At 55.9% G+C, this 23,298-nt stretch overlaps 2 protein-coding genes across 2 annotated transcripts; one reads left to right on the top strand and one right to left on the bottom strand.

Annotated features, from left to right (window-relative positions):
- Positions 1 to 3,513: 3,513 nt before the first annotated feature.
- On the bottom strand, positions 3,514 to 12,267 carry USH1G (USH1 protein network component sans). Its single transcript, XM_004040949.4, has 3 exons — positions 11,815 to 12,267; positions 8,344 to 9,561; positions 3,514 to 6,967 (listed from the first exon to the last, which is right to left on the bottom strand). The coding sequence occupies exons 1-3, from the start codon at positions 11,976 to 11,978 to the stop codon at positions 6,964 to 6,966; spliced, it is 1,386 nt and encodes a 461-aa protein (XP_004040997.3). The 5' UTR covers positions 11,979 to 12,267; the 3' UTR covers positions 3,514 to 6,963.
- Positions 12,268 to 12,939: 672 nt separating this feature from the next.
- On the top strand, positions 12,940 to 22,799 carry OTOP2 (otopetrin 2). The gene is made up of 7 exons (XM_004040950.5): positions 12,940 to 13,229; positions 13,496 to 13,841; positions 14,452 to 14,588; positions 16,119 to 16,177; positions 16,561 to 16,694; positions 19,176 to 20,050; positions 22,263 to 22,799. Exons 2-7 carry the CDS (start codon positions 13,529 to 13,531, stop codon positions 22,431 to 22,433), a joined length of 1,689 nt encoding a protein of 562 aa, XP_004040998.4. The 5' UTR covers positions 12,940 to 13,229; positions 13,496 to 13,528; the 3' UTR covers positions 22,434 to 22,799.
- The last annotated feature ends 499 nt before the right edge of the window (positions 22,800 to 23,298 follow it).

Raw genomic sequence — 23,298 nt, 5'->3', positions numbered from 1 at the left:
AAGTTTATTACCCAATCAGCTGCAGATATCAGGAGAAAGCTCCAAAAGCAAGCCCTGGGCCCTGAACAAAATTTGGAGGCATTATTAAACCTGGCAACCTCAGTGTTCCATAATAGGGACCAAGAGGAACAGGCCCAAAAGGAAAAGCGAGACCAGAGAAAGGCCGCAGCCTTAGTCATGGCCCTCAGACAAACAAACCTTGATGGCTCAGAGAGGACAGAAAATGGAGCAGGCCAATAACCCAGTAGGGCTTTTTATCAGTGTGGTTTACTAGGACACTTTTAAAAAGATTGTCCAATGAGAAACAAGCCGCCCCCTCGTCCATGTCCACTATGCCGAGGCAATCACTGGAAGGTGCACTGCCCCAGAGGATGAAGTTTCTCTGGGTCAGAAGCCCCCAACCAGATGATCTAACAACAGGACTGAGGGTGCCCGGGGCAAGCACCAGCTCATGTCATCACCCTCACTGAGCCCCGGGTACATTTAACCATTGAGGGCCAGGAAATTGACTTCCTCCTGGACACTGGCACGGCCTTCTCAGTGTTAATCGTTAATCTCCTGTTCTGGATGACTGTCCTCAAGGTCCATTACCATCTGAGGAATCCTGGGACAGCCTGTAACCAGGTATTTCTCCACCTCCTCAGTCGTAATTGGGAGACTTTGCTGTTTTCACATGCATTTCTTGTTATGCCTGAAAGTCCCACACCCTTATTAGGGAGGGATATATTAGCCAAGGCTGGAGCTATTATCTACATGAATATGGGGAACAAGTTACCCATTTGTTGTCCCCTACTTGAGGAGGGAATCAACCCTGAAGTCTGGGCACTGGAAGGACAATTTGGAAGGGCAAAAAAATGCCTGCCCAGTCCAAATCAGGTTAAAAGATCCCACCACTTTTCCTTATCAAAGACAATATCCCTTAAGGCCTGAAGCCCATAAAGGATTACAGAATATTGTTAAACATTTAAAGGCTCAAGGCTTAGTAAGGAAATGCAGCAGTCCCTGCAACACCCCAATTCTAGGAGTATAAAAACTGAAAGGTCAGTGGAGACTAGTGCAAGATCTTAGACCCATCAATGAGGTAGTAATTCCTCTATATCCAGTTGTACCCAACCCCTATACCCTGCTCTCTCAAATACCAGAGGAAGCAGAATGGTTCATGGTTCTGGACCTCAAGGATGCCTTCTTCTGTATTCCCCTGCACTCTGACTCCCAGTTTCTCTTTGCCTTTGAGGATCCCACAGACCACACATTCCAACTTACATGGACGGTATTGCCCCATGGGTTTAGGGATAGCCCTCATCTGCTTGGTCAGGCACTGGCCCAAGATCTAGGCCACCTCTCAAGTCCAGGCACTCTGGTCCTTCAATATGTGGATGATTTACTTTTGGCTACCAGTTCGGAAGCCTCATGCCAGCAGGCTACTCTAGATCTCTTGAACTTTCTAGCTAATCAAGGGTACAAGGTGTCTAGGTCGAAGGCCCAGCTTTGCCTACAGCAGGTCAAATATCTAGGCCTAATCTTAGCCAGAGGCACCAGGGCCCTCAGCAAGGAACCAATACAGCCTATACTGGCTTATCTTCACCCTAAGACATTAAAACAATTAAGGGGGTTCCTTGGAATTACCGGCTTTTGCTGACTATGGATCCCCAGATACAGCAAGATAGCCAGGTCCCTCTATACTCTAATCAAGGAAACCCAGAAGGCAAATACTCATCTAATAGAATGGGAACCAGAGGCAGAAACATCCTTCAAAACCTTAAAGCAGGCCCTAGCACAAGCTCCAGCTTTAAGCCTTCCAACAGGACAAAACTTCTCTTTATACATCACAGAGCAGGGATAGCTCTTGGAGTCCTTACTCAGACTCGTGGGACAACCCCACAACCAGTGGCATACCTAAGTAAGGAAATTGATGTAGTAGCAAAAGGCTGGCCTCACTGTTGATTGGTAGTTGCAGCAGTGGCCATCTTAGTGTCAGAGGCCATCAAAATAATACAAGGAAAGGATCTCACTGTCTGGACTACTCATGATGTAAATGGCATACTAGGTGCCAAAGGAAGTTTATGGCTATCAGACAACTGCCTACTTAGATACCAGGCGCTACTCCTTGAGAGACCGGTGCTTCAAATATGCACATGCGTGGCCCTCAACCCTGCCACTCTTCTCCCAGAGGATGGGGAACCAATCGAGCATGACTTTCATAGTCCAGACTTACGCCACCCGAGATGATCCCTTAGAAGTCCCCTTAGCTAATCCTGACCTTAACCTATATACCAATGGAAGTTCATTTGTGGAGAATGGGATATGAAGGGCAGGTTACGCCATAGTGAGGTAACCATACTTGAAAGTAAGCCTCTTCCCCCAGGGACCAGTGCCCAGTTAGCAGAACTAGTGGCACTTACCCGAGCCTTAGAACTGGGAAAGGGAAAAAGAATAAATGTGTGGGGACTTGGAGAAACTTTATGTCTAGCTAAGGGATTATAGATACACCAATCAGCACTCTGTGTCTAGCTCAAGGTTTGTAAATGCACCAATCAGCACTCTGCGTCTAACTCAAGGTTTGTGAATGCACCAATCAGCACTCTGTATCTGGCTAATCTGGTGGGGACTTGGAGAATCTTTATGTCTAGCTAAGGGATTGTAAATACACCAATCAGCACTCTGTGTCTAGCTCAAGGTTTGTAAATACACCAATCAGTGCTTTTCGTCTAGCTAATCTAGTGGGGAGTTGGAGAACTTTTGTGTCTAGCTCAGGGATTGTAAACACACCAATCAGCACCCTGTCAAAACGGACCAATCAGCCCTCTGTAAAACAGACCAATCAGCTCTCTGTGAAATGGACCAATCAGCAGGATGTGGGTGGGGCCAGATAAAGGAATAAAAGCAGGCTGTCCAAGCAGCACTGGTAACCCGCTGGGGTCCCATTCCACACCGTGGAAGCTTTGTTCTTTCACTCTTTGCAATAAATCTTGCTGCTTCTCACTCTTTGGGTCTGCACTGCTTTTATGAGCTGTAACACTCACTGCAAAGGTCTGCAGCTTCACTCCTGAGGCCAGCGAGACCATGAACCCACCGGGAGGAATGAACAACTCTGGACAGGAGGAACAAACAACTCCAGACGCACCACCTTAAGAGCTGTAACACTCACCGCGAAGGTCTGCAGCTTCACTCCTGAAGCCAGTGAGACCACGAACCCACCAGAAGGAAGAAACTCCAAACACATCCGAACATCAGAAGGAACAAACTCCAGACACGCTGTCTTTAAGAACTGTAACACTTACCGTGAGGGTCTGCAGCTTCATTCTTGAAGTCAGTGAGACCAAGAACCCACCAATTTCGGATACACTGGGACCACAAGTGCACACCACCAACCAGGTTAATTTTTAAATGTTTTGTAGAGATAGGGTCTTGCCATGTTGCCCAGGCTGGTCTGGAACTTCTGGGTTCAAACAATCCACTCACCTCTACCTCCCAAAGTGCTAAAATGTCCCTTTTTTTTTTTTTTTTTTTTTTGAGACGGAGTCTCGCTCTGTCGCCCAGGCTGGAGTGCAGTGGCGTGATCTCGGCTCACTGCAAGCTCTGCCTCCCGGGTTCACACCATTCTCCTGCCTCAGCCTCCCAAGTAGCTGGGACTACAGGCGCCCACGACCATGTCAGGCTAATTTTTTGTATTTTTAGTAGAGACAGAGTTTCACCATGTTAGCCAGGATGGTTTCGATCTCCTGACCTCGTAAATGTCCCTATTCTTGATCTAAATCTTTAGGGAAATGAGTCATGAAAGTTGAGCCCCTACCATGTAATATTCTCCTCTTTGCTTGTGTTGAACATCCCCACAGGCTCCCTGGAGCAGCTCCTGCTCCTGGCACCCCAGGCTTCTGCCCTGGAGCCACACTGACCCATGGAGCCCCTCATCCTGCTGCCTCTGGTTCATCTCTGCTGGGATGCCAAAGTGCCCCTCGGCTCTCTGTCTTGTCATTCCTCACCCCTGTGTCCTCTTCTGGACCATCGCGGCAAGGACCAGTGAGTCTTTCCTGAGGTGGGTGCAGTGACCAGGATGGCCAAAGAAGCCACAGGGAGATGTGCCCCCAGGGCATGGCAGGTGGAATCCTGTTGTGTTAGCGCCCTTGGCAGCCTGAGTGTGAGGAGAGCATGGCAGCAGCTAGAGACCCGCGTTCTGGGTCTGACTCTTCCCCTCTGTGGGCCTCAGTTTTTCCATCTGTAAAGTGGAGGGAGGTGGCTTGGAACCCCTGGATGGTTGCTAGGCAACCTTCCTGCACCAACATCCTGGGGACCTTTCTGATTGATGCTGAGGGAAGGGAACTGTCTTGAACTCCCTTTGGCAGAAGAAACTGGCCCAGCAGCTTAGGCAATGGAGCAAGATGACTCCAGGGCCCTTTCTCAGACCTGACTGAGAAAACAGAGCCCACTAGGCACCAGCTTACGGAGGAGACTCACCCCTGGGAGAAAGCAGGGCTTCAAATCAGGCTGCCCACGAGCTAACTGTGGTGATGAGGGACATGGAGACCCCTCTGGGCCTCTGGAGGGCCCTCATGGAGACCCCTCCAGAGGCCCAGAGCCCAGGTGACAGGCGGCAGCCTCCTGGAGTATGTTTCTGCCCATCTCTGGAAAAGCCCAGGTAGGCACTGGTGGGAAGAGAGAACATGCATCCTCCTGCCCTCCATAGCTGCAGGCCCTGGCAACAAGCCTGGAGGCTCAGCCATCCTCCTTGCTCAGGGGGACTCTCCTGCCCTAGTTCTCAGCCCTGCCTCTCCACCAGCTCCTAATTCTGGGCTGAGCTAGGAGAGCAGGGTAAAGGCCTAGGGATCCCTGCAAAGATGCACAGCATGGGGTCTCGAAGACACTCCAGCGAACAGGACCCAGTCCTCACAAGCACAGAGCAGACCCCCTCCCGCCCCCACCCCTACCCTTCCACTCTTCACTCTATCCCCAAAGCATTAACGGACAAGACAGGCACGATACTGATAGAGAACATTCTCTACAAAAGTGGCAATGAGCCTGCAGGAGGGATTCGGGGTACAGTGGTGGGAGCACAGAGCCTGCTCCACCCCAGCACCAGAAGAACCAGGAGGGGCTGCGGCAGTAAACGGACGAGGAACAGGAGAGAAGGGGCAGCACCTGGGGCTCTGGGAGAAACAAGTCGGCACTTGGGGGTGGCCCCAGGCTCAGGCCCAGAGAACAGGGAGAAGAACTGTGGTGGGCTCCAGACGGCGGTGGCAGGCAGCCAAGCCCTCAGTGTCCTGCAGTAGGACAGGGACCATCTCCTCCATGCCCCCTACTCTGGGCACGTGTGTGGGAGTGGGAACCCCCAGACAGACCAGAAAGAGGCCTTTGAGGGCTCTCTTTCCCCTGCCCCAGCCACGGGGGCCCCAGGAGGAGGTGGGGGCTGAGGCCATGCTCCCAGCAGGAGCTGCTTCCCAAGCTGAGGTCAGGGATGGGGGGCCATGGCTGAGAAAGGAGGAGAGCACCTCTGCATGGGGTGCAAAGGGGTGCACACGTGTCAGCGGGCTCATCAGGGACTCTCCCACATCTGTGACCTCAGTCTGGCTGGAGAGCTTTGGGGGCATACGTCAGAGGACACATGCTGTGACCACCCTCTGAGCTGGCCTTTCCCCTGGTCTCACCACCATCAGAGGGCTGGGACACAGGTGAGCTCTCCCTTACCCCCGATCCACGCAGAATCATGCAACAGCCCAGTCCCTACCAGACCTGGAGGGAAACCTACCAAACACCACCCAACGTGAGTGTGCACACACGCACACATGCACACACACACATGCACACACACATGCACACACACGCATGCACACACACAAACACGCACGTGTTCACGTGCACACACACGTACACATGTATGCAAGAACACACACGCACACACACCCAAGCATACACCCGTGCTCACACACACCACATACTTACACACACATGCACGCACACACGCATACATGCACACAAACATGCACACGCACACAGCCCTGGTGACCTGGGGACAATCTGCAGTTTAGATGATCCACTTTCTCCAGTGTCCACATCGCAGGACTTACCCACCCCAGGCCTGACACCCAGCCACACCCTGTTCTGCCTGTCCCAGGCCTGGGAGACTGAGGAGGTTGGTGGACACCTTTCTCTAGCCCAGCGCATGCCTGCCAGGCCTGGGGGCTATAATACTGCAGCCTGTTGGTCTAGCACCTTGCATCTAGCGCCCTGGCCCTCTGGGGTCCCTGGGGGGCCAGGCTGCACAACGAAAAAGGGGGAGGTTGGAGGAAGACAGGCCAGGCTCCACCCCTGGATGAGCTGGGAAGGGCGTCAGTACCCCCACCCCACCCCAACCCGGCTTTCCAGCTCCGGGCCTTGGCCACTAGGTGAAGGAGGGGGTGCTGGCTATGCTTGGGATGGGGTACAGACTGAAAGTTGGGGCGTTTGGCTGAAGAGTCTGGCTGAGGAACTTCCCCTCTGGGGTGGACGGGAGGAGGGGAGGCAGCCCAAACTCTTCCCTTCACAACAATGCAGGAAGTCAGCAAGTCTCTGGCCTGAGCACAAGAGAACAAGACCATCAGGGGTGGGGTGGGAGAGGCCACGGCGCCCGGGACAGGTTCACCCTCCCGCATCCACCTCCCACACTCTCATCCAGTTCCGATGCCCCTGCCCTCCCTCTGGGGCAGGCCTCCCCCAAGTCTACATGTCCTTTACGGCTGCTCAGAATGGGTGGCTCAGGGCCTTCAAGACCCCTCAGAACTGGAGTTCCGGAACATTCTCTTGCCCCTCTGGTGCCTCCAGGCCACACCCTCAGCTTCAAGGTGCAGACAGACTTTCAAAGGAGTCGCCCCAACTGGTCCTTGCTCCTGGGGAAGGGGGCTGCAGGGCTGGCAACTGTGAGGACCTCGATACCCCACCATAGGTTGTGGCAACTTGCAATTCATTTTGGTCTGGGGAGAGGAGACCCCGTTATCTGTGGAGGAAGAGACAGAAAGAAACAGATCTCACATGAGGCCCTCCAGAGGCATCATTTTCACCCAGGGCAGCCATCTGGACAAGTTAGCCTCCCCATCTCTCGGCAGGCCAATTGTCAGGGATGGGGGACGCCAGCCTATGGGTGACCTCCCCATCCCCAAAACTCTGAACCAGCCTGCCTCCCCACACCCATCCCTGCCCCAGCCATTCAGGATAACAGCCATAGATACCTAAGAGGAAATGAGGACAGTTTGTTGGGCCTGTGGGATGCCATTGGGGAGGGGCCAGGGCAGGGGCTGGCCACAGCATGACCATTGTGGTGGCAGCCTTGGGCAACTATGACGGCCTTTGGAACATGAACTCTGCCTCCAGGGCTGCTGCTGACCCTCTTGGGAGCATTTGCCCATGTTCCTGATTGAAAAGTTCAGGAACAGCAGGTAAAACATCTCCCTAAGGCCAGGCGCGGTGGCTCACGCCTGTAATCCCAGCACTTTGGGAGGCCAAAGTGGGCAGATCACTTGAGGTCAGGAGTTCGAGACCAGCCTGGCCAACATGGCAAAACCCCGTCTCTACTAAAAATACAGAAATTAGCTGGGCATGGTGGTGCACTCCTGTAATCCCAGCTACTCAGGAGGCTGAGGCAGGAGAATCACTTGAACCCGGGAGGTGGAGGTTGCAGTGAACCGAGACTGTGCCACTGCACTCCAGCCTGGATGACAAGAGGGAAACTGTCTCAAAAAAAAAAAAAAAAATCTGCCTGAGGTCTTGGGCAATTGAGAGGCCCTGCTGACTGCACGCCCTGCATCCCATGGCAGCCACCTTGACCCCAGGCTCTAAAGCCATGCAGACCAGGGATCAAGCCTAGCTCCATGCTGAGCAGCAGCAGGACCTTGAGGTGAGCTATTCTGTCTGAGCCTCCACTTGCTCATTGGCTGTAAAATGGGAACGATATAATCCACCAATATAGTCCAGCGCACACAGGCTTTTAGGGGGATTAAGCAAGAGGACTTGTTCAAGGGCACAACCCAGCACCTAGGAGGTGGGAGGGCTCAAAAACACCCCAGCTGTGATTCCTGTGACTGTTGAAATTCATTGACATTAAGAGGCCCATTTCCCCACTTGTCGATGTCCCCAGAATCGAGGTGCACTTTCACTGTGATAAGAATGACTCAGGTAATCATTAAATTGGCAACTTCTTTTTCTGAGCTGGTGGTAAATAAAATAAGGGTGCCTTTTATCATCGATGGCCCCATTTCGATTTTATGAAATACAGTATCCCCCACCCCCTACTCCTGAATAGGCAGATCTGTTCCCCTCTCCCCAGGGGCCTTCCAACTCCTGCTCCTCCATCCCCCCGCCAGGCTGGACACTCACAGCTCTGTGTCCTCCAGGGCCGGCGGGCGCTCCATCGCCTGCCGCCGCCTCCTCACGGCCCCCAAGATCTTCTTTCGGGGCCCCAGTGGGACGCTGATGCTGCGGAGGTCGAGGTCAGAGCACAGCATCAAAGCCTCGAGGTCGATCTTCTCCTGCCGCAGGAGGGCGGCAAAGTCCTCCATGTGCAGAGAGGCCAGGAAGGTCTCCAGCGGGCTAGTCTCGGGCTCCAGGTCCTCGTCCAAGCCTAAGTCCAGCTCATCCCAGGGCAGCTCCTCCCCACAGCTGCGGTCCTGCAGGCTGTTGGCACTGCCCAGGCTGTCATCGTCCAGGCTGGGGGAGCTCTGCAGCCGACCCCGCGGCACTCCCACCCCATCCAGACCCCCATCCTCGCGGCCCAGTCCGTGCAGCCCACTGCTCAAGTAATTTCTGCGGAACACCATGGTGCCCAGGCCGGGGCGGGTAAACAGGGAGTCGTGACCTGAGTCGGTGCTGACCTCCGAGTGGGCAGGCTCGGCCGCCAGCGTGGCACGGGAGACGCTGTCCTCGTCCGAGAAGAACATGTCCCGGAGCGGGGCTCGGCCCCACTCTTTGGGATTGGCGTAGGTGCCCTGGCGCACGAACATCACGTCGTTGCCCAGCTGCAGGCCCGAGAGCGAGCGGGCGCTCTTGCGCCCATCCTCGGACACCTTGAAGGTGCCTTCGCCGCCCTGCTTGCGCCGCTCCAGCTTCTTCTGCATCTTGGTCTTGCCCCTGGCCGTGCCGTGCAGCGTGGCCTGAGAGTACGGCAGGTGGCTGCCCAGCGCCAGATGCTGCAGCCGGCGGCTCAGGGTGCTGGACGTGAGGCTGGAGAAGCTGAGGGTGTCGGAACGCTCGGCCAGCTCGCGCCGGTATCGCCGCTCCATGCGTTCGTGGTGCTTCCGCTGCAGCTTGGCGCACTCGCGGATGCGCCGCTCCGCCTCGCGGAAGGCCTTGTCCTTCAGCTTGCCCACCAGCTTGGGGTTGAGGCTGCTCTGCTTGGCCGCGATGGAGTCCAGGTAGCGCACGCATTCCATGTGGCCCTTCATGGCAGCCATGTCCAGCGGCGTGTGGTAGTCGTTGTCTAGGCACCAGATGTTGGCCCCGAAGGACACCAGGAAGGACAGGCAGTGCAAGTGGCCATTGGAAGCTGCCAGATGCAGGGGTGTGTTGCCCCAGATGTCACACTTGTCCGGGTCACCCCTGCAGGGAAAGCATTCAGGAGGGACGAGTGACGAGTCCTGGCTGGGGATGGAGGTGGAGGCAGTGGAGGGGGGAGGGGAGCTTCCCCACTGTCACAGCAACCCCCAAAGGGACCGTGGGCCTGAGATCTCTCCCACTCCAGGAGACCTGCAGGCCTGAGCCACCCAACAGGTGAGCCCAGGGGTGAGCCCAGGGGAAAATGGCCTCAGGCATGCAGGGGGTGGGGTGACAGAGAAGGCGGGACTGGGGCGGGGCCTTCCCCAAGCTAACCGAGGGCTGGGAATCTCAGGGGATGAATATTTGATGCCCTGAGAGAAGGAAGTAAATTATTCATGGGGCCCAGCACAGAGCTGGCCCAGAGCGCTGGTGGGCCAGGGCCGCGTCTGAGTCTCTAGGCAGGCGTAGTGGTGAGTGTGGCTGCGTGTGCCGAGTGACCGTAAAAGAGAACAGACCAGTGGGTGGTGTGTGCCGGGCCCCAGCCCCGGGTGAGCGTGTGTGAAGTGTGGGCTTGCATGTCAGCAGGCAGGGCACTGTCTGCAGGGAGCAGGGCCAGCCCTGGCAAGCCCGAGTGTGAGAGGAGGTGTCGGGCTTTGGCCTGGGCGGGGAGGGGAGTGCAGGGGCAGCCAGGACTAGAGGGGAGGAGGAGGGAAATCCTGCCGGTGCTCCGAAGCCCTCCCTTCCCCAGGTTGCCCCCTCTTTGGTATCCCTGCAAGGCTGGCTCACTTGAGCCTGTCCAGGGACCCCTGACAGCCCCCACAAGCACCCTTCACACGAGACAGTGTCCCCCAGGGCAAGCTCCCAAGACTCCTCCGGAGCTCTCCCTCCCTTGGGGGCCCAGCACAGCACCCCTGCCCTGCACTAATGAGGCCACAAGGCCAACCCCCAGGGCTAGGGGAAGAATCACTCCCTTGTCTCAACAGCTCCCCACACACCCCTTCCTGGGCCTCCCCTCCTGGCCGCCAAGTCCTGCAGGCCAGTGTGGGAAGGACCTGCCAGCACCCGACCCACACCCCATCAAACACCAATCCTGGTCTCTGGAGGAGTTGGGGCTTGGTGTACCCAAGGGGAGCCCTCTTCCCCTCCTCTCATGAGCCTCTCTGAAGGGATGGCAGGGGACAGTGTCACTGTGTGCCCTCCTGGGGTGGGGAAGGGCCAGTCAGCCTTGGCCTCACGGGACATGGTTCAGCTGCCCAGGCTTCGAGGCTGCTCCCACCTGATGCTGGGCCCAAGGAGCAGCCCAAGGAGAGGGCAAGAAGGAGGGGTCTCCAGCACCTACTACATGTTCAGGCCACAGGCTAGTACCTGGTACCGGGGCCAGCTAAGCCCCTGGCCCTCTCTCCCATGACCCGAGACTTCATATCAACCCTCCTGGGGTGTCCTGTCCACCCCTCATCCTGTCCAGGCTGCCCTGATGCCCAGACCAACCTGACTTCTCTTTATAAAGCCATTGGGGCTGAGGGAGTTGGTCACAGTCATTTGACTTTAGCCCCAAGGAACCCATGTCAGTGGCTCTGGTCCTGGAGGTGGCTCAACTGCCACCTCCAGGCCCCTTCCCTGGCACTGACACCTGCACTGTATGCCCACCCCCCCACCCAGGACAACTCCAAAGGGAGGGGGAGGGAAGAGAAGCCCCTTCAGGGTGACCACATCACAGCCTCCACCGTTGCTTAGCTGTGCCCGGCTGTGGGGGAGGGACTTGGAGAGAGTTAATGGAGTGGCTGAATCAGTGACATTTGGCGCCCTGGACAGTGTCCATAAATCCCCAAAATGAGCAGGTTGAGGGCAAGCGCTGTGTGACACCAGCCTGCCTGAGAACGTGGGTGCTGGCTGGCAGAGACCTTTGGATCAAGGCTGGAGAGTGGGCAGTGGAGACCCCTCCCTTTCTAGCCCCCACTGCTGGCCCCTCGAGACTTCCTAACCTTCTCTCCGAGTCTCACTATCCCCTCACTCTTGCTTCCAGGGGGACCCCAGCCAGGGGATCTCTCCCACCTTCCCCTCACTCTGCAGCAACCCCCATAATCAGGAACCCCCAAATCCCGGTTTCTCCCCTCCTAGCCCCAGATCCAGGTCACAAGTGTTAACAAGTGTCCGATGCCTCCGCTTGGGTCCCCCTCCACATGTGTCTCTCCCACAAACGCCAGGGTCTAAGGGTCCACCTGTCTGCAGGGGAAGGAGGCAGCTCAGAGGAGTGGTGGACCAGGAAGTTTGGGGTGGTCTCAGGGGCCTCAAGGGCGCTGGGTGGGGCGTACTCACCCGCGGCTCACAATGAGACGCAGCGACTCGAGATTGCCATGGTAGGCAGCCCAGAGAGTGGGGGTCATGCCATCCTCGTCGGGGGCATTCAGCTCCTTCCGGGTGGCCTCCTTGAGGAGCTCCAGGTAGCCATCCCGGGCTGCCCGGTGGTACTGGTCGTTCATGGCGCCCGAAGTGGACGGGGCGGGCGGGGGGCACGGAGAAACGCCCCCCGCAGGGGAGGGCGGCGGTGTTAGGGCTGAGGCATGAGGTTGGAGGACCGGGCCGGGCAGGGGCCGGGGCCTCCAGCCCCCGCTGCCGCAGACGGAGGGTGCGGAGCGCCAGAGCCGCGACTACCAAGACATCTGAAACGCTCACCCGGGGGCGGGGGCGGGGGACGAAATCTCCCGCTGTCCAGGGAGCCGCCCCCGGTCTTCCCCTGGGTCCTAAACACCCTGCATGCACCTCAATACACGAGGGTGACCCACGCAAGGCCCTGCCCTCCTCTTCAAAAGTGCCCACCCCGGGGCCGCGCACTGTGACGCCCAGTCCGGGGACAGTCAGAGATCTGTCCTCACTAGAGCCTGGGGCGCTGTGGCTCCGTATTTCTCCACCTGTCAGTGGAACGAACCGAGAGCTGGGGAGGGGTGCCGGAGGGCGGGGTGGGGGAGCCGTCCTGAGCCCCAGGACAGTGGATCTAAGAAGGGGCACCGGCACCGACCGCGGTTCGGTCAGCGAGTGGGACGGGCCAGGCCGCCGCCGCCTGGACGGAGTCCCTCGACCGCACTCCAGCAGGGGGCGCTGGAGGACTGGCAGCGGCTCCGCGCGCCGCGTGGAACTTCGCACCCAAGCCCCGGAGTCCAGCGGAGCGCGGGCCGGCGGCGGGGGCGGGCAGGGCGGTGGGATAGAGGAAAAGGGACCTTGGATCACTGCGAGGACCGTGGGGGTGAGGGGAACTGGGGTTGCCATCCCGGGCAGGAGCAGAGGAGCACAGGATTCAGGGTGCGCCGCCGCTGGAGGGCTTCAGGGTGCCCGCAGGCTTTTTGGACGTCTCTTGAGCTTAGCTCTCGGGGCTCTGGGCGCCTGGAATGCTGCGCGCCAGGGCGCGGTGGGCACCAGGGGCGGGGTGCCCTCTAGGTGCCGCAGTGCGGGGCCGCGCCCGAGCCTGGCCGCACCGGGGTGACGGAGTGGGGTCGCCTCTCAAAGGGTAAATATGAATCTTGCCTTATCTGGCTCCAGCGGGCTCTTCCCTAAATTCACCTTGGAGAAAGATGGATCATGTGAGCGGGACTGAGAGCTTTATGGAGCCAAACTCCCGCAGCTGTAAATCACCCTGTCCTCCTGGGTATAAAGCGCCTGTCCATCTCGGCGTGGGAGAGAGGAGACGCTCGCCGTCCCCTGACCCCCAGCTCAGCGCCGGCTCCAAGCCCAGCCAGGTGGGTGCCCCGGGCCAGAGGGCAGTCGGACTTGGGGAGTGGGGACCTTGGAGGGGTCCAACCCGGTGCTGCCGCTTCTCCTTTCTTCCCATCCAGCGAGAGGGGCAGGTTCCGCGTTTTCTCTTCCCCTTTCCCAGCGCTTCCTCCAGCACCCGAAGCCCCAACCCTGCGGGTCAGGAACTCCCTAGTCCCCAAATCTAGGGATGAGATGGGGGAAGGAGAGCCGTCAGGGTTGACCTGGAGTTTTGTCCGCTCCTCCCCTACAGTGATCCCTCTAGCCTTCTCCAATCGCCTCCGGCATGTCCGAGGAGCTGGCCCAGGGCCCCAAGGAGAGCCCCCCGGCGCCGCGTGCGGGCCCCAGGGAGGTGTGGAAGAAGGGTGGCCGCCTGCTGTCGGTGCTGCTGGCCGTGAACGTGCTGCTCCTCGCCTGCACGCTCATCAGCGGCGGAGCCTTCAACAAGGTGGCCGTGTACGACACCGACGTGTTCGCGCTGCTCACTGCGATGATGCTGCTGGCAACGCTCTGGATCCTCTTCTACCTCCTCCGAACCGTGCGCTGCCCCTGCGCGGTACCCTACCGGGACGCGCACGCTGGCCCCATCTGGCTCCGAGGTGCCAGGGGAGGTGGGGGCGAGGTAGGGTGGGCACAGCAGGGAGCTGCAGGCTAGGGCTCTCGCAGGAGTTGCAGAGTGCAGATTGACATACGAGGGCGAGAGGCTCCCTAGGGAGGACCAGGAGGACCGGAGGGTGAGGTGGGCTGCAGTTAAGGAAAAAGAGGAAGGTAAGGGGTCCTGGGGGAGGGATGAATAGAGGGATGGAAGGGGACCTCTTTGCCCCCGGTCTGAAGATTAGAGAAGGCTGGCTGAGGGAGGGCCTTTGATGGAGAGCAGGAACCAGAAGATGGCAGCCACTGAAAGAGCCCAGCCAGGGCCCTTTGCGGTATCCACACAGCCCCAAAGAGAGGGGGGCTTGGTAGCAGGTCCATCCATCCACCCACTCAGTCATACACTCACCCTTCCATCCAGTTATTCACCTTTCAGTCTGTCTATCCACCTATCCACCTGTCCTCCCACCCTCCCCATTGATCCATCCAACAGTGCACTCACTCACGCGTCCACCCACCCATCTAGCCTCCCATCCTCAGGGCCTGTCCTCAGCTCGGCAGGCCTTCTCTCCTGCCTCTTTGATCCACCACCACCACCCACCCACCCCTGGTTCCCAGGTGGGCTGGTGCTGTTTGGAATCTGCACCCTCATCATGGATGTCTTCAAGACCGGCTACTACTCCAGTTTCTTTGAGTGCCAGTCGGCCATCAAGATCCTGCACCCCCTCATCCAGGCTGTGTTTGTCATCATCCAGGTGGGTGGAGGAGTGTCGCTGTGTGGAAGAAAGGAGCTAACACTTGGCCATTGGGAAGGACCCAACAAGGGGTCGGAGACCTGAGCTCCATCCGCCTCGTATCCTGAGCTATTAAGTAAACCAGGGACAGGGCTGTAGAGAGCATCACAGGAGTCCATCAATGTGGAAACGCCTCATAATGAAGTAACATCCCAACGTGAGCTCCCACTTGGAGCTCTGCAATGTTATTTCAACCTAAGCAGTGCCAGTAGTTAACACCTAGGAGGTGTGAGTTGTGCCAGCCAGCCCTGTCTCCTAGAACCTGGCCTGCCCTTCTTGGGTGCCCGTAGGGGGCTTCTGTGTCAGCCCAGGCTCCTGCCAGCTTGGTCCCTCTGTTCTGTATTTGTTTGGAAAGTAGGGTAGCCTGCAACTGGGATTTCTCAAACATTCACTTTGTAGTTGTTGTTGCATAAACAATACTTTGAAAGATCTTCTGATTGAGCTGAGACAGGACTGGGCTTAGATGGGATCAGAACAGCCCCCAGCCCTCTATCATGACCAAAATGGCACCATGGATGGTGCCCTCCCCAGAAACATCACCCCTGCTGCCCAGGTTTTCACAGTTCAGCGCACGTGTGGCTGTGGCATTTATGTAGTTTTAGTCTTTCGTATTTTATGGGTTTGAAGAACACTCAGGTAAAATGAAAATATAGATATCCCCACATCACCAAATGCCATAGCCGGGATTCACAGGCAGCCAGATGGTAGCAAGGCCTGGTACGGTGACAGAGGAAGATGATGAGCAGGGGATGTTGTCAAACGAAGGTGAGAAGTCCACAGAGACTCCTTCCACCCTAAGCAAGACCTAACCTGAGGCTGGCCTTGCTCCCAGAAAAAAAAAAAATAACTAGATAGTCAAAAATCTACTTGACACCCATCTCCACACAAAATAAACCCCACCACGAGCAGGGTTTTACATGTGACATTTTGCAAACCTTTAAAGAATGGAGAACCACTATTTTATACAAACTGTGTCAGAATAGAAAAAAACAGTGCTCCCCACCTAATTTTTTTTTCTTTTTTCTTTTTTTCTTTTTTTTTTTTTTGAGTTGGAGTCTCACTCTATCGCCCAGGCCGGAGTGCAGTGGCGCGATCTCGGCTGCAACCTCTGCCTCCCGGGTTCAAGCGATTCTCCTGCCTCAGCCTCCCAAGTAGCTGGGATTACAGGTGCATGCCACCATGCCCAGATAATTTTTTGTGTGTTTTTAGTACAGATGGGGTTTAATAGAGATGGGGTTTTACCATGTTGGCCAGGCTGGTCTCAAGCTCTTGACCTCAAGTCATCCACCTGCCTCGGCCTCCCAAAGTGCTGGGATTACAGGCGTGAGCCACTGCACCCAGCCTCCACCTCATTTTGTGAAGCTAAAATGAGCCTGATAACTCAGTGTAAGGGTTCCTCAGGCGGAGAGAACAAGATGGCATGGACGTGGGTGCACTGGAGTTTTGTCCATCTATGGAGTAAATGACTCTCACCAATGTCTCTCAATACAGACCTACTTTCTCTGGGTCTCCGCTAAAGACTGCGTTCACGTCCACCTGGATCTGACCTGGTGAGAACTGCAGCTCGATGCCTGTGCCCAGCGTGCTGGTGTTTACCTTGCAGGAGAGATTCAGCCTTTCCACCCCGGGGCAGGGCCTCTCTTTATGTCCCCTGGGTGGGGTTGCAGCCAAGCCCTCCTTGCTTTGTCAGGCTGACTTCCACTACCTTGTGGGGCCCTTTCTCCCAGGGGAGGGAGTGGTGGTGGCCCCCGGGAAAACCTCCTAGCCCTCTCTTTGGTGGCATACCAGCCAGGCTGTGTTCCTACCAAAATCAGCTTCCCTGTTCACACAGGGCCTGGCTGCTTTCTCATTTCTCAACACCAGCTCTCAGTATTGCTCCCCAACCTGCCAAAGGGTCACAGGCCTCTTTGTCCCCACCCCCAACCCCAAACAGGTGTGGTCTCATGTTCACACTCACCACCAACCTGGCCATCTGGATGGCGGCCGTGGTGGATGAATCTGTGCACCAATCCCACTCCTACAGCAGTTCTCACAGCAACGCCAGCCACGCCCGTCTCGCCTCTGACCGTGAGTTTCCTCTTAATGCTGGCCCTGTGGCTACCAGGCCTTGGGCCGGGTGCTTTGTGAATTTATAACGTCAATCTCCTGTGCCCTCATGAGGGCATAGAGGCAAAGGAGAGAGCCAGGGACCTCCTCCTGCTGCAGGATCTACCTCTGCAGTATAGGTGTAGGTGACCCCAGAAGGGAAGTATCAGGAGTACCCTTTTATCCTTGAGGCTGCAGCCCAGGCCCCCCTGTCCAGTCTCCATCCCACCAAGAAGGGACCCAGGACCAGGTGCAGTGGCTCATGCTTGTAATCCTAGCACTTTGGAAGGCTAAGGCAGGCCAATTGCTTGAGCTCAGGAGTTTAAGACCAGCCTAGGCCAGATGATGAAACCCCGTCTCTACAAAAAATACAAAAAATTAGCCCATGGTGGTGGTGCATGCCTGTGGTCCCAGCTACTATGGGAGGCTGAGGAGGGAGGATCACTTGAGCCTGGGAGGTCGAGACTGCAGTGAGCTGTGATTGCACCATTGCACTCCAACCTCAGTGACAGAGTGAGACCCTGTTTCAAAAATTAAAAAAAAAAAGAGACCCAGACCCAGAATCCAGGAAGAAAGGGCAAGAGTGATCAAGCTGGGAAAAGGGGAAGGGAGGCAGAGTGGTTCTGTGGTGCAAGCATGGATCAGATGGGAGAGCCCGGGAAGAAGGAGAAGGTGAGAAATAATCATGGCATCACAATGGTAAGGGTGGCAATTTACTGAGGTCTGTATGTCAGGCACTGTGCTGAGTGTCTTAAACACTCCATTTAACCCTCAACACTTCCCTGTGAAATGGGTACTCTCCCCATTCCCATGCATAGGTGCAGAAACTAAGGCAGAGAGAGCTTAAGTAGCTCACCCAAGATCTAGCACTAGCCTTCATATGCATCTTTGTTTTTAACCAATATGCTAAACTAAGGAGGAACGGGATCCAGTCTCCAGTCCTCATTCTCTGGACTTCTCTCGGGTCCCCCAATAGCCAGGACCAGACAAGATAACTAAGACATGCACGCTCCTAGCATGGGAGGGTCCAGCAATAGAAAGCATGGCCCCTGTCCTCAGGGAGACCCAGCCCAGCAAGACTTACAAAGAACCACCGTGCACAGAGAGGACTCCTGAGGGTGCAAAACCAAACCAGGCAGGTGATGGACTTCACATGGGGGCCTGCAGGCTGGAGAGAGGCCTGTCAGAGAAGTACCTGTCCCGGGGTCAGAAGTCAGGCAGTTGGCGTTGACTCTGCCCTTACAAGTCACGTCACCACGTTAAGCCTCAGTTTCTTCATCTGCAAAACCAGCTGGGCTAGTTCTTAGGATGAAAAGAGACGTTTGCCAAGGCCCAGAGTATCCTACAAACACATTCTGGAGTCAAGTCAAGACTCCTTTCCATGTGGTACAAACAGAAGTGACGGGAGGTCATGGTGGAGACTTGGGCACAGCAGTTGGCTTTCTGGGCTGAATCAGATGGTAGGGAGAACTGTGAGGAAGCTTGAACTTTAGAGGTTCCCAAGAGAGCCACTTTCTATCTCAGGGAGCCAGGGCAGAAAGGGATGGAAGGAATGGAGTGGGGTGAAGTGAGCAGTCCTGTAGTTCAGACTGTTTTGGTTTTTTTGTTTGTTTGTTTGTTTGTTTTGAGACAGAGTCTTGCTCTGTCGCCCAGGCTGGAGTGCAGTGGCGTGATCTCGGCTCACTGCAACCTCTGCCTCCTGGGTTCAAGCAATTCTCCTGCCTCAACCTCCCGTGTAGCTGGGACTACAGGCGCATGCCACCAAGCCCGGCCAATTTTTGTATTTTTAGTAGAGACAGGATTTCACCATGTTGGCCAGGCTGGCCTCAAACTCCTGACCTCAGGTGATCCACCCACCTTGGCCTCCCAAAGTGTTGGGATTACAGGTGTGAGCCACTGCACCTGGCCTGGACTGTTCTTACTGAGCACTGATGTGTCCCAGTCTCTGGCACACAGTAGGTGCTCAAGAAATATTTGTGAAGTGAAGGAGTGTGCCACGCCCTGTAAAGGCATGAGGGATACTGTGGTGAATATAGCAGGCATGACAGACAGGGAGCCTGCCCTTAACAAAGGTCACAAGCTAGGCTGGGCGTGGTGGCTCACGCCTGTAATCCCAGCATTTTGGGAGGCCGAGGCAAGCGGATCACCTGAGGTCAGGAGTTCAAGACCAGCCTGGCCAACATGGCGAAACCCTGTCTCTACTAAAAATATAAAAATTAGCCGGGTGTGATGACAGGTGCCTGTAATCCCAGCTACTTGGGAGGCTGAAGCAGGAGAATGGCTTGAATCCGGGAGGTGAAGCTTGCAGTGAGCCAAGATCACACCATTGCACTCCAGCCTGAGCATCAAGAGTGAAACTCCGTCTCAAAACAAAACAAAAAAAAAAGGGTCACAGGCTAGGGGTGAGACCTCTCTAGGAAGGCAGGAGGGCTGTCCAGCCCTGTGTCTCTCTCTCCACAACAGAGCATGCAGACAACCCGGTCGGAGGAGACTCCTGCCTCTGCAGCACGGCCGTCTGCCAGATCTTCCAGCAGGGGTACTTCTACCTATATCCCTTCAACATCGAGTACAGCCTCTTCGCCTCCACCATGCTGTATGTCATGTGGAAGAATGTGGGTAGATTCCTGGCCTCCACCCCTGGCCACAGCCACACCCCAACTCCTGTCAGCCTCTTCCGGGAGACCTTTTTTGCTGGCCCGGTTCTGGGCCTGCTGCTCTTCGTGGTGGGGCTGGCTGTCTTCATCATCTACGAGGTTCAAGTGAGCGGGGACAGGAGCCGCACCAGGCAGGCCCTGGTCATCTACTACAGCTTCAACATTGTCTGCTTGGGACTCACGACCTTGGTCAGCCTGAGCGGCTCCATCATCTACCGTTTTGACCGCCGGGCCATGGACCACCATAAGAACCCCACGCGCACCCTGGACGTGGCCCTGCTGATGGGTGCCGCCCTGGGTCAGTATGCCATCTCCTACTACTCCATCGTGGCCGTGGTGGCGGGCACACCCCAGGACCTGCTGGCAGGGCTCAACCTCACCCATGCACTGCTCACGATCGCCCAGCACACCTTCCAGAACATGTTTATCATCGAGAGCCTTCACCGAGGACCGCCCGGGGCTGAGCCTCACAGTACTCACCCCAAGGAGCCCTGCCAAGACCTCACCTTCACCAACCTGGATGCCCTCCACACCTTGCCCGCCTGCCCACCCACCCCCGGGCTGGTTAGCTCCAGCCCTTCAGACCAGCGGGAAGCAGTGGCCATCATCTCAACCCCCAGAGGCCAGTGGAGACGCCGGTGCCTAAAAGACATTTCTCTGTTTCTCCTACTCTGCAATGTCATCGTGAGTAGCTGGGGGGAGAAAGGGTGGGCTTGGGAGAAAAGACTGAGGAAGGATGCTCTTGCAGGCTTAAGTCCTTAGCCTTCTCTGTCTTGCCCCCAGCCCGCCTGAGAATCTTACAGCTCTCTAGGAAAGGAGCAGGTTCAGAGGGGGCCAGCTGTAGCTTTGGGGCAAATGGCATCTCAGGGCACACAGAGAAAATGAAATCCTAGCATTCTGGCATCTAGGCAGCGGATGGAGCTGGAAGGGTCCCAGGGAAGGTTGACACAGGGGCTGGGCAGAGGTGAGAGGGAGCTGAGAGCTGATGTGGAAGGCGGGGTCCTCACCCCCCAGTGGGAGGTGTGACTGCTCCTGGGAACTTGCGATCTGCCTGCTTCTCAGAATAATTGGAACAGCGTCAGGAAGTAGCGGAGACCAGTGTTAAGTGTGAGCGGTCTGTTAGCAGAGTGAACTGGGAAGGAGGGCATCTACAACAGCCACCCCCTCCCTAGTGACTCAGCAAAGATTAAGAACAACAGACTTGGCCGGGCGCAGTGGCTCACGCCTGTAATCCCAGCACTTTGGGAGGCCAAGGCAGGCAGATCACAAGGTCAGGAGTTCGAGACCAGCCTGGCCAACAGGGTGAAACCCTGTCTCCACTAAAAATACAAAAATTAGCCAGGCGTGGTAGTGTGTGCACCCTATAATCTCAGCTACTTGGGAGGCTGAGGCAAGGGAATTGCTTGAACCCAGGAGGCGGAGGTTGCAGTGAGCTGAGATTGCACCATTGCACTCCAGCCTGTGCAACAGAGTGAGACTCTGTCAAAAAAAAAAAAAAAAAAAGCAACAGACTTCACCCAATACAAATATATTCTCTGTATAGAAGTACCCCAGGGCAGAAACACTGGTAATGAAAGTGCATACCAATAGGAAAACACTCCTGGTGTTTCTAGTACAACCCAAGACAGAAATGGCCCAGTGGGGGCTTATTATTACCTCTGATATAGAAACATGTACCTATGTGGGTACATCTCAAAGAGAAAAAAACACTTCTAATGAAGTTTCACTCAATAGAAAAACAATCCTTCCAGCTAGAACCTCCAATAGAAAAATATCCCTAATATAGAAAATTACTTAATGTGGGTATATCCCAGGACAGAGCAAGAGCCCCAGAGTGAATTCTACCCCATGAAATCCTACCCGCATGAGGTACACCAGTGGCCCTAACTAAGAGTCATTCTTAGAGAGGTCCCACTGTGAAGGGCCATCCACCAGGTCATGGTCCCCATAGATGTGGGATGATGCCATGCAGGAGCCTTCCAACCCAATCAATTTCACTTTAAAAAAAATGTGGTCATCAATCTCTGACCCTACCAGCAGAATCATTAAGGTCCAGACCTCAGCATATCTTGGACCGGCTTTGGTACCTGGCCCCCTGTCCTCTGGCCCCACCTCCACCTTCCACCCAGGCCTGGCTTATAGGCTAGGGGCCACCTTCTGGGAGGCTATTCTTGCTCCAGGCATCTGAGCCTAAATCACCTCCAGTAGCATCTTCTCCATCTCCTTCATTTTATAGGACAGAACAGGCTTAGAGGGGACTGCAATGTGCCCAAGGATGAAGTTAATCAGGGGTAGGGGTGGAGCTAGCCTAGAAACCTTTGTTCTTTGCTTCTTACCCACACCTGAATCTTCTGAGCTCATAGCCAGAGAGGAAGCAGGATTCCAACTTCCACTTCCTCCCACTCCTGGAAAGGGAGAAGGGGATGAGGGGAGAGCTGGAGGGCAGAGCTCAAGGAGGGCTGGGGTGGGGTGGCCTTCTGTCTGAACCCCAAACCCCTGCCTTGAGCCTATCTGATTCTGCCACCCCCACCCCTGTGCACAAAACCCCCCAGGACAGAGCTGCTGATTTCACTCTTTGTACCTCTTCTTCTAGAGAAACCTCTTCTCCCCTCCCCAGTCCCACATTGAGGCCCTGCTAAGATTTTGGGAGAGGTGATCACAGGTGGACTCCTAGCCTAGGGATGGCAAATTCAGTTGGGCTCACTTCCTGAGCCCCTTAGAGTGTGCTAGGTCCTGTCCAAAATGCTAGAGCTGCCCATTCACTGACACCTAGCCCTCCGTGTCCACCAAGCTAGAAGGATGGGCCCCCATCTAGCCACGGCCCAGCAAAGCCCACAGAAATGACCCACAGGCATCCATCCAGGCCAGCTCCTGAAATGCTGCTCTCTCCACACAGCTGTGGGTCATGCCTGCCTTCGGGGCCCGCCCTCACTTCAGCAACACCGTGGAGGTGGATTTCTACGGCTACTCCCTCTGGGCGGTCATCGTCAACATCTGCCTCCCTTTCGGCATCTTCTACCGCATGCACGCTGTGTCCAGCCTGCTGGAGGTCTACGTGCTGTCCTGAGGCCTCCAACAGAAGCATGGGGGGCAGGAAGAGGGGGCTCAGCTCATGTGCCCACTCAGACACCCTCTGGGAATGAATCCCAGCTGGTTCCATATGACAGCCCATTTCCTTCTGGTCCCAGAGTGGAATTTTCACAAAAGTTATTTTTCCAGGTTCAATTTTTAAATCACAGTCAGGACAGGCCCATCCACCCCAGTATGACCGTGGGGCATGAGGTGACTGGGGAAGGGAGACCTCTCCTGGCAGCATTTCTAGGACCCAACAAGATCTTGAGGTGCCGGCTCTGGTTCCATCTCTAATCCCCTGCTGTGGCCTGGCCAGTGTACTGCCTGGAGCTGGAAACCAATAAACCTGTGATTTGCCCCCGTCCCCACTGTTTGTCTCTGTCGTCCCGTCTGAGGTGGTCACAGGAGAGGATCTTGGGAGTCAGAGCGGGAAGGGCCCCTGGAGATTTTCAGGTCTCAAGTTTTGCAGTGTGTGAGCAAAATCCAAGTGACAGACTAGCCACAGGGTGGGTAGCTGGAGTTCTCAAACTGCCATCTTCCTTTTCCCTTTATCTCCAGGTGGCATATACATATAATCTTTTTTTTTTTTTTTTTTTTTTTTTTTTGAGAGAGTGTCTCACTTTTTTGCCCAGGCTGGAGTGCAGATAGCTCACTGCAACCTTAACCTCCTGGACTCAAGAGACCCTCCCACTTCAGCCTCCTGAGTAGCTGGAACTACAGCTACTACTGCCACCACGCCTGGCTAAATTGTGTGTGTGTGTGTGTGTGTGTGTGTGTGTGTGTGTTTGTGGAGATGAGGGTCTCATTGTGTTGCCCAGTCTGGTCTTGAACTCCTGGGCTCAAGTGATCCTCCCGCCTCA

The sequence above is a fragment of the Gorilla gorilla genome, chromosome 4, assembly GCF_029281585.2.
Source record: "Gorilla gorilla gorilla isolate KB3781 chromosome 4, NHGRI_mGorGor1-v2.1_pri, whole genome shotgun sequence".
Taxonomy (NCBI): domain Eukaryota; kingdom Metazoa; phylum Chordata; class Mammalia; order Primates; family Hominidae; genus Gorilla; species Gorilla gorilla.
This window is presented reverse-complemented; position numbering and strand designations above follow the sequence as displayed.

Bases quoted from the DNA above. Each gene is read 5' to 3' on its own strand.
- USH1G (XM_004040949.4), bottom strand. From the start codon at position 11,978: ATGAACGACCAGTACCACCGGGCAGCCCGGGATGGCTACCTGGAGCTC. The intron at 9,562-11,814 runs GTGAGTACGCCC...CTTTCCCTGCAG, and splicing joins CGTCTCATTGTGAGCCGCGG to GGGTGACCCGGACAAGTGTG.
- OTOP2 (XM_004040950.5), top strand. From the start codon at position 13,529: ATGTCCGAGGAGCTGGCCCAGGGCCCCAAGGAGAGCCCCCCGGCGCCG. The intron at 13,842-14,451 runs GTGCCAGGGGAG...CCTGGTTCCCAG, and splicing joins TGGCCCCATCTGGCTCCGAG to GTGGGCTGGTGCTGTTTGGA. The intron at 16,178-16,560 runs GTGAGAACTGCA...AACCCCAAACAG, and splicing joins GTCCACCTGGATCTGACCTG to GTGTGGTCTCATGTTCACAC.